This window comes from Acipenser ruthenus, chromosome 42 (assembly GCF_902713425.1).
Source record: "Acipenser ruthenus chromosome 42, fAciRut3.2 maternal haplotype, whole genome shotgun sequence".
In the NCBI taxonomy this organism is placed as follows: Eukaryota; Metazoa; Chordata; class Actinopteri; order Acipenseriformes; family Acipenseridae; genus Acipenser; species Acipenser ruthenus.
The window spans coordinates 5,626,897-5,641,101 of NC_081230.1; the positions used below are offsets into that span (position 1 = coordinate 5,626,897).

General features: G+C 47.4%; 1 protein-coding gene across 1 annotated transcript in view; it reads right to left on the bottom strand.

Annotated features, from left to right (window-relative positions):
• The window catches only part of LOC117966963 (signal transducer and activator of transcription 5B-like), a 52,918-nt gene that overhangs the window by 24,926 nt on the left and 13,787 nt on the right, over positions 1 to 14,205 (bottom strand). The window contains exon 2 of the mRNA XM_034913937.2: positions 10,532 to 10,657. Within this exon, the coding sequence (XP_034769828.2) occupies positions 10,532 to 10,650 (119 nt within the window). The 5' untranslated portion in view covers positions 10,651 to 10,657. The remainder of the gene's footprint in view (positions 1 to 10,531; positions 10,658 to 14,205) is intronic.

Consider the following 14,205-nt stretch of genomic DNA (forward strand, 5'->3'; position numbering starts at 1 on the left):
CAGGGGTCACAAATGGAGATTAGATAAAGGGGCATTCAGAACAGAAAATAGGAGGCACTTTTTTACACAGAGAATTCTGGAACCAACTCCCCAGTAATGTTGTTGAAGCTGACACCCTGGGATCCTTCAAGAAGCTGCTTGATGAGATTCTGGGATCAATAAGCTACTAACAACTAAACGAGCAAGATGGGCCGAATGGCCTCCTCTCGTTTGTAAACTTTCTTATGTTCTTAATGTCACTAGCGCTTCTGTGGCCTTTAATGTATCTCTCAAACTAAATAAAAATAATATGCATATAACGGAATTATTGAAATTAACATCCGACTGGAAAGACCTGTCTGTGGCTGGCAGTTACAGCGGAATGGGTGTAGAAGCACGTATGGGGATGAAATGATCGATCCTTCATGATCGATTAGCAGACTGAATTCCTTTGCAATAGTACTACAAATCGGTCTATTCACACCTGCGGTAGTGGCACAGAAAGTAACATGCTGGTACTTCCTGTTATTTGTTCAAACACAAAGTTCCGCACATAAGTTACAGCAAGTTTCGTTAGACCCAGCAATCAGCAGCTTGATTTACTGTTTTAGTACAAAGACGTCTCAACGGTTGGCTGATGTTTATTACAGGTCCTGTTTGAGGTTGTTGATGCATACGAAGGACTGAAAGTAAACAGTAAAGCCTCCATGATCTGTAGCTGCCAAGTTTCACTACCACAGCACAAGCAACTTTGCAATGCTGTGCATCATAAAAAAAACTGCCATTTACACAGAGTCAGATTAAATCAAACAGTCCCTTGATGTAGCGATATATCCCCAGAGTGACATTTAGCCGTTTGTAGATTTGCAATTTACACACGTGTGTGTCTTGAGAATGATAATGGGACATTCATGTAAGGGAAGGGAGAAGGGGGTTAGTGAATTATTATTATTTGTTTATTTAGCAGACGCCTTTATCCAAGGCGACTTACAGAGACTAGGGTGTGTGAACTGTGCATCAGCTGCAGAGTCACTTACAATTACGTCTCACCCGAAAGACGGAGCACAAGGAGGTTAAGTGACTTGCTCAGGGTCACACAATGAGTCAGTGGCTGAGGTGGGATTTGAACAGGGGACCTCTTGGTTACAAGCCCTTTTCTTTAACCACTGGACCACACAGCCTCCTAGAATTGCAGTGGCAGAGAAGTAATCTGTTTGATGTAAGTCTTCCTAACATGCATACTGTAGCTGAGGGGCATTTCTTCAGGTGGCAGGGTCTCCTAGGCAAGGCTGCCCACTGTCTGTACATTTATGGACAGTCAGTAAAAATAAAAAGCCACATTTTAACACCCCGTAAATCCGTACGTAATATTATGGATCTAAATAAAGGAGGGTTATATATATTTGTGTGGATGAAAGAAATGTAAGTACATAAAATAGATTTTATTTATTTATTTATATATTTAATTTATTATGATGTCAGTGAATAAACACAGTGCAAGTCTGGCTTCCCTGCTTGTGGGGTAAACCCTGGCCGCCCTGCCAGCTCAATAACATTAAAGCATAAACACTGCCAATCCATCTGAATTTATTATTATTATTTATTTCTTGCAGACGTCCTTATCCAGGGCGACTTACAATTGTTACAAGATACCACATTATTTTTACATACAATTACCCATTTATACAGTTGGGTTTTTACTAGAGCAATCTAGGTAAAGTACCTTGCTCAAGGGTACAGCAACCAGGAGGTCCCCGGTTCAGATCCCACCTCAGCCACTGACTCATTGTGTGACCCTGAGCAAGTCACTTAACCTCCTTGTGCTCCGTCTTTCGGGTGAGACGTTGTTGTAAATGACTCTGCAGCTGATGCATAGTTCACACACCCTAGTCTCTGTAAGTCGCCTTGGATAAAGGCGTCTGCTAAATAAACAAATAATAATAATAATAATAATAATAATAATAATAATAATAATAATAATAATAATAATAATACACTGCAATACACAACAGGGGCGACACTGACTCCAGGTATAAATGAGCATCAATGCCTGGATAGTTCATGAATACCCACTCCATATACCACTGCATTGTAATATGCTCAACAACAAAGGAACAATGCTACACAATATCCTTACCAAGTTTCATAAAAAAAGATTACATCAATTATAAATTCTATATATTGGCTAACTTCACTATAATGAACCCTTCTTATAACAAACACCCGTTTTTAACGATCCCAACAGCAAGAACCGATTTTTTCAATGCAAATTAGCCCTATTAGAACGATCACGTACAGGATCGACCGGGATACAACTATCTCAGTACTGACTGACTCTGAACTTCCTCCACTGTCAAGTGTGTTATTCTCTCAGTGAAGACAAACACCATGGTTGACTAATTCAAAGATAACACTAATTCAAAGATGACCTATTGTAGTACGAATCATGCAAATCGATGCCTGTCCATCTTCTTCACACAAACTGCCAGCAGGAAACGGGCGTGAGGAGCAATCTACACTTCAAGAGAAAGGACATGTCATTACTGTATTCAGCATGTAAGCCAAGGGTACATTCTTTCCTTTTTCATTTCTTTACTGTTTTCTTTAAAACCTACCTGTAGCAGGGCACCCTGCACAGGGGGGAATTAGTGTTGGTGTAATTTATATGTGGAAACGGGTTTGTTTTGTGTGCTTTTTGGAGTTGTTATGATTGATCAAATGATTGTTTACAGACAGGCGCTCGATTGAGACTTGCTGTCTGCTAGGTTTGGTTGAGAGGCAGGGCAGCGAGTGATTGGCTGTGCTGGTCCTCAGTCAGGTGTAGGAGGTTCCTGGGACGCCTCGTTCAGTAAGGCTAACGCTCGCCCTGTGTGGCACCTTTTATTTGTAGTTTTTGTACTGTGTTTTATTTTGCCTTTTGTACAGCTTGCTGTATGTGTCCTCTGTGTGTTACCATCGCTGGTAACGTCACATGACCCCTTTGTTTACTTTCTGTTTTGTGTTTAATAAATCCTGAACGCTTGTGCCCGCGTTTCAACACCAACTCCCATGTCTCTCTGTCTTGCAATGCGGTTACCCACACATGTGACTCGAGTACCTTGTCACAATACCATTTAAATGTTGATCAATGTGAAGGAATCTTCATAAAAGCACTATATAAAACATAAAACTATTAGAGTCTACATTTATAAACAGCTGTGACAGTCGGGTCTTCACAGGGCAGTGCTGTACATGCACAGTGTGCAGGATTTGTATAGCGGAGCTGTGAAGCCCAGGCAATGACGCCAAAAATGTGTATTGACAAGATCAGAATGCAGTTATTAATCGGAGATGAAAGCATCGGCACATTGAGATAACGCAATTCCTGTCAATTTCCTACCACGATCAACAGCGCATTTCAAATCTTTAATAAAACAAAGACATACTCTGTACATCAGAGGTTCTCACCCGGGGGCATCACGCTTTCTAGGGAGGCACAGCGATCGTTTTAATAATACAGTAATTGGGGCTTAGGGCCACTGTCTAGAAGTCCAGTGGATTCCGTACAGCAGTATATCCCTGCCGCCGGCTGAGACAGAGTCCAGATGCCTGGATATGAAGTGCTGTGGCAGGATATGAGTCAGAGGGGAGAGAGAGAGGGATCAGTAGAAAAAGTCATTGCAGCCATTCGGGCATTTCCACTCGGGCAAGTGTTAAGATAATATCATCTCTGACCTCTGCCAAATGTGCTCTCAACACACAGCTTCCTAACAGAGCATTTACAAACACAGAAAGGAACCACCCCCACTATTAGATCACAAACCAAGAAGTACTGGCCAGGCCTGGCCCTGCTGCTGCGGCTGAGCTATCTGAGATCCCAGCAGATCGCAATCCCAGCAATGATTCCCAGGCCTGGCTGTGTGAATGCATGTGGGGTAGCAGGTCTGTGTGTGAATGCATGTGGGGTAGCAGGTCTGTGTGTGAATGCATGTGGGGTAGCAGACCTGTGTGTGAATGCATGTGGGGTAGCAGACCTGTGTGTGAATGCATGTGGGGTAGCAGACCTGTGTGTGAATGCATGTGGGGAAGCAGGCCTGGCTGTGTGAATGCATGTGGGGTAGCAGGCCTGGCTGTGTGATTGCATGTGGGGTAGCAGGTCTGTGTGTGAATGCATGTGGGGTAGCAGGCCTGGCTGTGTGAATGCATGTGGCGCAGCAGGTCTGTGTGTGAATGCATGTGGGGTAGCAGGTCTGTGTGTGAATGCATGTGGGGTAGCAGACCTGTGTGTGAATGCATGTGGGGTAGCAGGTCTGTGTGTGAATGCATGTGGGGTAGCAGGTCTGTGTGTGAATGCATGTGGGGTAGCAGGTCTGTGTGTGAATGCATATGGGGTAGCAGACCTTTGTGTGAATGCATGTGGGGTAGCAGGCCTGGCTGTGTGAATGCATGTGGGGTAGCAGGCCTGGCTGTGTGAATGCATGTGGGGTAGCAGGCCTGGCTGTGTGATTGCATGTGGGGTAGCAGACCTGTGTGTGAATGCATGTGGGGTAGCAGACCTTTGTGTGAATGCATGTGGGGTAGCAGGTCTGTGTGTGAATGCATGTGGGGTAGCAGACCTGTGTGTGAATGCATGTGGGGTAGCAGACCTGTGTGTGAATGCATGTGGGGTAGCAGGTCTGTGTGTGAATGCATGTAGGGTAGTAGGCCTGTGTGTGAATGCATGTGGGGTAGCAGACCTGTGTGTGAATGCATGTGGGGTAGCAGGCCTGGCTGTGTGAATGCATGTGGGGTAGCAGGCCTGGCTGTGTGAATGCATGTGGGGTAGCAGGTCTGGCTGTGTGAATGCATGTGGGGTAGCAGGTCTGTGTGTGAATGCATGTGGGGTAGCAGGTCTGTGTGTGAATGCATGTGGGGTAGCAGGTCTGTGTGTGAATGCATGTGGGGTAGCAGGTCTGTGTGTGAATGCATGTGGGGTAGCAGGTCTGTGTGTGAATGCATGTGGGGTAGCAGGCCTGGCTGTGTGAATGCATGTGGGGTAGCAGGCCTGGCTGTGTGATTGCATGTGGGGTAGCAGGTCTGTGTGTGAATGCATGTGGGGTAGCAGGCCTGGCTGTGTGAATGCATGTGGCGCAGCAGGTCTGTGTGTGAATGCATGTGGGGTAGCAGGTCTGTGTGTGAATACATGTGGGGTAGCAGGTCTGTGTGTGAATGCATGTGGGGTAGCAGGTCTGTGTGTGAATGCATGTGGGGTAGCAGGTCTGTGTGTGAATGCATGTGGGGTAGCAGGCCTGGCTGTGTGAATGCATGTGGCGCAGCAGGTCTGTGTGTGAATGCATGTGGGGTAGCAGGTCTGTGTGTGAATACATGTGGGGTAGCAGGCCTGTGTGTGAATGCATGTGGGGTAGCAGGTCTGTGTGTGAATGCATGTGGGGTAGCAGGTCTGTGTGTGAATGCATGTGGGGTAACAGGTCTGTGTGTGAATGCATGTGGGGTAGCAGGTCTGTGTGTGAATGCATGTCGGGTAGCAGGTCTGTGTGTGAATGCATGTGGGGTAGCAGGTCTGTGTGTGAATGCATGTGGGGTAGCAGGTCTGTGTGTGAATGCATGTCGGTTAGCAGGTCTGTGTGTGAATGTATGTGGGGTAGCAGACCTGTGTGTGAATGCATGTGGGGTAGCAGGCCTGGCTGTGTGAATGCATGTGGGGTAGCAGGCCTGGCTGTGTGAATGCATGTGGGGTAGCAGGTCTGGCTGTGTGAATGCATGTGGGGTAGCAGGTCTGTGTGTGAATGCATGTGGGGTAGCAGGTCTGTGTGTGAATGCATGTGGGATAGCAGGTCTGTGTGTGAATGCATGTGGGGTAGCAGGTCTGTGTGTGAATGCATGTGGGGTAGCAGGTCTGTGTGTGAATGCATGTGGGGTAGCAGGTCTGTGTGTGAATGCATGTGGGGTAGCAGGTCTGTGTGTGAATGCATGTGGGGTAGCAGGTCTGTGTGTGAATGCATGTGGGGTAGCAGGTCTGTGTGTGATTGCATGTGGGGTAGCATGCCTGTGTGTGAATGCATGTGGGGTAGCAGGCCTGTGTGTGAATGCATGTGGGGTAGCAGGCCTGTGTGTGAATGCATGTGGGGTAGCAGGTCTGTGTGTGAATGCATGTGGGGTAGCAGGTCTGTGTGTGAATGCATGTGGGGTAGCAGGTCTGTGTGTGAATGCATGTGGGGTAGCAGGTCTGTGTGTGAATGCATGTGGGGTAGCAGGTCTGTGTGTGAATGCATGTGGGGTAGCAGACCTGTGTGTGAATGCATGTGGGGTAGCAGGTCTGTGTGTGAATGCATGTGGGGTAGCAGGCCTGGCTGTGTGAATGCATGTGGGGTAGCAGGCCTGGCTGTGTGATTGCATGTGGGGGAGCAGGTCTGTGTGTGAATGAATGTGGGGTAGCAGGCCTGGCTGTGTGAATGCATGTGGGGTAGCAGACCTGTGTGTGAATGCATGTGGGGTAGCAGACCTTTGTGTGAATGCATGTGGGGTAGCAGGTCTGTGTGTGAATGCATGTGGGGTAGCAGGTCTGTGTGTGAATGCATGTAGGGTAGCAGGCCTGTGTGTGAATGCATGTGGGGTAGCAGGTCTGGCTGTGTGAATGCATGTGGGGTAGCAGGTCTGTGTGTGAATGCATGTGGGGTAACAGGTCTGTGTGTGAATGCATGTGGGGTAGCAGGTCTGTGTGTGAATGCATGTCGGGTAGCAGGTCTGTGTGTGAATGCATGTGGGGTAGCAGGCCTGTGTGTGAATGCATGTGGGGTAGCAGACCTGTGTGTGAATGCATGTGGGGTAGCAGACCTTTGTGTGAATGCATGTGGGGTAGCAGGTCTGTGTGTGAATGCATGTGGGGTAGCAGGTCTGTGTGTGAATGCATGTAGGGTAGCAGGCCTGTGTGTGAATGCATGTGGGGTAGCAGGTCTGGCTGTGTGAATGCATGTGGGGTAGCAGGTCTGTGTGTGAATGCATGTGGGGTAACAGGTCTGTGTGTGAATGCATGTGGGGTAGCAGGTCTGTGTGTGAATGCATGTCGGGTAGCAGGTCTGTGTGTGAATGCATGTGGGGTAGCAGGTCTGTGTGTGAATGCATGTGGGGTAGCAGGTCTGTGTGTGAATGCATGTCGGGTAGCAGGTCTGTGTGTGAATGCATGTGGGGTAGCAGACCTGTGTGTGAATGCATGTGGGGTAGCAGGCCTGTGTGTGAATGCATGTGGGGTAGCAGGCCTGGCTGTGTGAATGCATGTGGGGTAGCAGGCCTGTGTGTGAATGCATGTGGGGTAGCAGACCTGTGTGTGAATGCATGTGGGGTAGCAGGTCTGTGTGTGAATGCATGTGGGGTAGCAGGCCTGGCTGTGTGAATGCATGTGGGGTAGCAGGTCTGGCTGTGTGAATGCATGTGGGGTAGCAGGTCTGTGTGTGAATGCATGTGGGGTAGCAGGTCTGTGTGTGAATGCATGTGGGGTAGCAGGCCTGTGTGTGAATGCATGTGGGGTAGCAGGCCTGTGTGTGAATGCATGTGGGGTAGCAGGCCTGTGTGTGAATGCATGTGGGGTAGCAGGCCTGGCTGTGTGAATGCATGTGGGGTAGCAGGTCTGGCTGTGTGAATGCATGTGGGGTAGCAGGTCTGTGTGAATGCATGTGGGGTAGCAGGTCTGTGTGTGAATGCATGTGGGGTAGCAGGCCTGGCTGTGTGAATGCATGTGGGGTAGCAGGCCTGGCTGTGTGAATGCATGTGGGGTAGCAGGTCTGGCTGTGTGAATGCATGTGGGGTAGCAGGTCTGTGTGTGAATGCATGTGGGGTAGCAGGCCTGTGTGTGAATGCATGTGGGGTAGCAGGTCTGTGTGTGAATGCATGTGGGTTAGCAGGTCTGTGTGTGAATGCATGTGAGGTAGCAGGTCTGTGTGTGAATGCATGTGGGGTAACAGGTCTGTGTGTGAATGCATGTGGGGTAGCAGGTCTGTGTGTGAATGCATGTCAGGTAGCAGGTCTGTGTGTGAATGCATGTGGGGTAGCAGGTCTGTGTGTGAATGCATGTGGGGTAGCAGGTCTGTGTGTGAATGCATGTCGGGTAGCAGGTCTGTGTGTGAATGCATGTGGGGTAGCAGACCTGTGTGTGAATGCATGTGGGGTAGCAGGCCTGGCTGTGTGAATGCATGTGGGGTAGCAGGCCTGGCTGTGTGAATGCATGTGGGGTAGCAGGTCTGGCTGTGTGAATGCATGTGGGGTAGCAGGTCTGTGTGTGAATGCATGTGGGGTAGCAGGTCTGTGTGTGAATGCATGTGGGGTAGCAGGTCTGTGTGTGAATGCATGTGGGGTAGCAGGTCTGTGTGTGAATGCATGTGGGGTAGCAGGTCTGTGTGTGAATGCATGTGGGGTAGCAGGTCTGTGTGTGAATACATGTGGGGTAGCAGGTCTGTGTGTGAATGCATGTGGGGTAGCAGGTCTGTGTGTGAATGCATGTGGGGTAGCAGGTCTGTGTGTGAATGCATGTGGGGTAGCAGGCCTGTGTGTGAATGCATGTGGGGTAGCAGGTCTGTGTGTGAATGCATGTGGGGTAGCAGGTCTGTGTGTGAATGCATGTGGGGTAGCAGGCCTGGCTGTGTGAATGCATGTGGGGTAGCAGGCCTGGCTGTGTGAATGCATGTGGGGTAGCAGGTCTGTGTGTGAATGCATGTGGGGTAGCAGGTCTGTGTGTGAATGCATGTGGGGTAGCAGGTCTGTGTGTGAATGCATGTGGGGTAGCAGGTCTGTGTGTGAATGCATGTGGGGTAGCAGGTCTGTGTGTGAATGCATGTGGGGTAGCAGGTCTGTGTGAATGCATGTGGGGTAGCAGGTCTGTGTGTGAATGCATGTGGGGTAGCAGGCCTGGCTGTGTGAATGCATGTGGGGTAGCAGGCCTGTGTGAATGCATGTGGGGTAGCAGGTCTGTGTGTGAATGCATGTGGGGTAGCAGGCCTGGCTGTGTGAATGCATGTGGGGTAGCAGGCCTGTGTGTGAATGCATGTGGGATACATACATACTAGGGGTGGGTTACAGTACTTGAATACTCGAAATAATTATAATTACTCAAGCACTAATTTATTACTTGAGTACTCGAAAAAAAATTAAATAATATCTCTCCATGAATGTAAGTTCAATATATTGTAGCGACCCGGTCAGTTCAGGCTGGCACACTTTTTTGTTTCATCTGGTCCTGTGCATTCACATTATCTGTATTGTTCCGGGGTGGGGCCATACCACTAGTTTCGGTTGTGTGTGTGTGTGTGTGTGTGTGTGTGTGTGTGAGCCACTCTTGGGTGGAGACCATGTCATCTAGACGCCCTTGCTCTGCACCCCCATGAGAGTAGTGGTCCTCTCTCTTCTCTGTGTGTGAGGGGACTGATAGAGCCAGAGCCTGTGTGTGTGTGTGTCGAATAGAGCGAGCGAGAAAGTGAGCTAGTTTTTAGGATAGAGACAGGAGGAAGGATTTATTATATTTGTGGTGTGGTCCTGACCCAAACATGGACCCTGTTTAATTAATAAAGTAGTTTTGTTAGCGCCTGAATCCCGTCCCCGTCTTTGAGCCTCAAGACCAGGGGTTACAATATTTTATTCACGTATACCACCTCAACACTGGCCCCGGAAGTCATTTTGACAGTTAGGGTTTTCAAATTGAAATTACTCTGCGTGTCTGAAAGTTATATGGTTGATGACTTTTCCTAAATAAATACCCCAAAGGCATTTGAAAAGCAGGATCACGAAAATAAGGAAGTTATAAGCCAGCCTACCTAGCAACAAAGCTGTAATTTTTACTGACTTTAATACATGGTTTTTATTTTGAATATAAACTACAATATTCTTTTATATATATATATAGACACACACACACACACACACACACACACACACACACACAATCGTATTGTTATCACTACTGGACCTGGCAGTCATCAATTCCTTTGTTTTGTACAAGGAATGCACCGGAGAAAATATTAGTAGGAGAGATTTTATCTTGAACATTTCGATCATAAAACTGCAAAGCTGCAGGCTGCAGCAGCTCAACCTGGATTCAGTGCTGCACCGAGTAACACACGCAAGAGCTAACACATGTCACTTTCATTTTCACAGTTTATGTACACATACCTGTTTACACACTAGTTTCTTTTGAAATGTTTATTTTATTATAGTTTTTCATTTTTTGAAGTAGTGCTTTATATGTGGTAAGTTAGAAAATAACCCCTCTTATGTTTAATTGTTCATTTAAATTCGGCGTTTCAGCTGTGCAGATGTTTGATATCATGTGCTTGAATAACACTTTGGAGTTGTATGGGATAGTTGTCTTTCATTTTAATATTGATGTTGTTTAAAATGTACCGTCATAATGACTGCCGGCGGTGGTTTTAGGTATGAGTATAACCACGGTGGTTCTAGTGTTAACGTGGTCGTTTTTGTGGAGCATATGTAGAATAATATTGTCTGGCATTAGGTTGAGTACTTGAAACTTTTAAAGCTTGAGCACTCAAGCTCTAAATCACTCGAAATCCCCCCCCCCAATACATACCATGGTTGCTCCTCCAGCCAGCTGGCCAGGTAGTGCCGCACCTCGATGGGGAAGGTGGGGGGGTACAGGCTGTTCAAGGTTTCAGTCGGCAAGCACTGCACTTTCTTCCACAGCGCCATCTTCAGGCTGGAAAACACACAACGCAAAATCCTTTTTCAATGTGCACTGTAACACAGCATAGTCTAATAGGCTAATGTTAACACCACGTTTCATAAGCAGCTTTCCAGATGTAAGCACAAGTGCAACACGCAGAGGGACAAGTGTATGGACAGACAGGCACTCATGATGTCAGTGAATAAACACAGTGCAAGTCTGGCTTCCCTGCTTGTGGGGTAAACCCTGGCCGCCCTGCCAGCTCAATAACATTAAAGCATAAACACTGCCAATCCATCTGAATAGTGCATCTATATAATAAATACAACAGTCTGTGTTTGGAGAGAGTCTGGATCCTTTATGTTGCTACAGCAAGGCGATCAATCAGGAATACAAATGTAAAAGTCTGTTTGGAATCCTCTGCCTCTGTCTCTCTCAGAGATATTCTGTAACAATCCCAGTTTCCTGTTGCTGTGGTCTGTGCCTGCTTGACGCTGACAATGGGGGCGTTGCACACGAGTGTACGTGGCAAACGTGAGCCGTCTCACGGACGGCTGCGATCACAGTACACCAAAAAACAGACCAAAGCCATCGCAGGGCCTTCTCAGCAGCAGGATGCTTTTAGGATGGCTGGACCTGAGCTAGACCTGGGGCTGAGTTTACACTACAAGAAAAAGACCTAAGCCGCCTCAGAATCAGATTAAAGGTGGCTAGTGTAAATGGGGTAAGAGTGTCTAAATTAAATCACTCAATCACCCCAAAACTTATCTGGAGCGCTGCATGTAGGAATTACTAAATTATGAACAAGAAGAGCTCAGAAAATATTATATACACCCCCTGATTTTGCCATTCCAGGCTTAAATTGAATCACTTTTCCTTTGCATAAAAATGAAAAAAAACAAGGAGGTACAAGTAGAGTATTTGGAATGCTTGGCAGTAAAGGCCGGTACACAATGTGCTGATCAAGTGTCTGACAGATGGGATGTGTGACGGCTTCTCTGCAGCTTTAAAAAGTAGCGGGGTTCTGAAAAATATAGCGTGACGTGTCCCCACATTTTGCTACAAATGTTTAAATGACACACCTGTAAGCTCTGTTCAAAATGTCTGCTCTAGTGCACTGGGGTTTGAGATCTGTCCTCTAAATCACTGCAGGAAGAGTGTCCAGTCCTGCGAGGCGAATTACATCCTTCACGTGCGCAGGGGACGCTCGTCCGGTCCCGCGAGGCGAGGTACATCCTTCACGTGCGCAGGGGACGCTCGTCCGGTCCCGCGAGGCGAGTTACATCCTTCACGTGCGCAGGGGACGCTCGTCCGGTCCCGCGAGGCGAGGTACATCCTTCACGTGCGCAGGGGACGCTCGTCCGGTCCCGCGAGGCGAGGTACATCCTTCACGTGCGCAGGGGACGCTCGTCCGGTCCCGCGAGGCGAGGTACATCCTTCACGTGCGCAGGGGACGCTCGTCCGGTCCCGCGAGGCGAGTTACATCCTTCACGTGCGCAGGGGACGCTCGTCCGGTCCCGCGAGGCGAGGTACATCCTTCACGTGCGCAGGGGAAGCTCGTCCGGTCCCGCGAGGCGAGGTACATCCTTCACGTGCGCAGGGGACGCTCGTCCGGTCCCGCGAGGCGAGGTACATCCTTCACGTGCGCAGGGGACGCTCGTCCGGTCCCGCGAGGCGAGGTACATCCTTCACGTGTGCAGGGGACATTCGTCTGGTTGTGTAAACAGCACGTTCATCGAGTACGTAGAACTCGCCAAGCGCATCATGTCACAGTGTAACATTAGTTGTTTAGAATACTGTACATCTTATGGAGGCTTTCACACCGGCCGCGTAACATGAAACAGGGTCTGAAATAGAATGTGTTCCTATTTCTCTGTGCACGTCCAGCATAAATGCACTTATGTAACCAATGTAAAAATATAGTGGTTTAATATATGAATATGAATATATACATGTGAATACCAATATATAAACATCAGCATGGTAAAAATAATATATATATATTACTGTGTTGAAAATTAAACAGTATATATTTCTTCTACAATAATAAGAATGAGACATTTAAATTTTGAATGGTTGTTTCTGAGTTGCCTACTACAGCACTTAAAAAAAAAACTAACACAGAGTTGAAAGGTCACAGCACACTGGCGGGCACCTCTGCAGTGTCCATGAAACAGGGATCAGAAAGATAAAGAAAAGACTTGAAAACAGATAAACCTCTTGTTTATCTACAGTTTGCAGGAAATGTTCAGTGGCAGTCTGAAGTATTTTGTTAAGCAATGTTTTGTTTTTGAGAATGGGAGTATTATTTTCAACAGACTACTTGCGTACAGTGTAATGTGTGAAAAATAAGTTTTACTCATTTTTAAAGCAGCAAGCCCACTTTTTTATTTTAAAAAAAATTAATTAGCCAGCACTGAAGATCACAACCAGTTTACAGTAACATCTGTGCTCAGCATTTCAGCAGCCGATTAGCAGGTAGAAAGCCAGTGTTCGGGGTCCCCGAATGGCTCACCTGGTAAAAGCACTGCCGAGCGGCGTGCAGGTGAGTCATACAACCAGAGATCGCAGGTTCCATTCCTGGTTGTGCGAGGCAGCCGGTCTTCACTGGGGACTCCGGGGGGTGCCGCATGGCTTTGGAGCTCCCAGGGTTGAGGAGGTGAGATCCGGCTTAGACTGTTTCTCCTCACCGCCCTGCAGCGACCCCTACAGGCCAGGCACCGAGTGAGCTTGGGAGCGGAGATTTACTGGGCTGGTCTTTGTCCTCCAGAGGCCGGTAGCCCGCGGACATCCGCTCTCGAGTTCCTGGGTGTAAAAAGACGCCGATCGCCCCAAGGGATCGGAGGACGGAGGACTGTGTGGAGAATCGCCACCGTGAAGGAGGAAAGTAATAATAATTGGGCATTCCAGATTGGGAGAAAATTAAAAATAATTGGAGATTCTAAATTAAAAACAAAAAAAGTTACTTATATAAGTTACTTATATTACTTATAAAGACGTTGTCATTGCTGTGCGTGTGTCTGGGTGTCAAATGGGAAAGCACGTCACTTTCAACAGTGAAGACGTACAGTAAAGAAAACCAACTGTATGTCTAGCTCCATCCTGCCATACTAAGGGTATGAGGTTAGTGATGACAGACTCGCCCGAAGGCTGCTTAGTTATCTCTGCATCCGCCCATGCCAGAAACACTAATTCATGTTTTTTCATGACACATCCTCGATCTATTATTTTTCCTGTTCTGTGTATTTGTTACTGTTGTGTATACAGTGACGCTACTTCTTAAAGTGGTTTCTAGATGCAAGGTTTTATAAAATGATTGGCACGAAAACTTGGCAGGCTCTTCTTTTAGTAAGTTCTATCTTTGGTATCATTTTGGGGAAGTCATGCTATTAGAATTTACAATGTGAAAAATAACACGTGTAATGGAAGCTGACTTGAGAGAATTGTAGAATACAGTTGTGTACCAAATATGGCTTCAGACTTTAGCAGTCTGCTTGACTTCTTTTCCAAGTTTCACCTTGAATGTTTTGAAGTTATGGATGAATGTATTTAATAAAACGGCAATTACACAACAGTTGAGC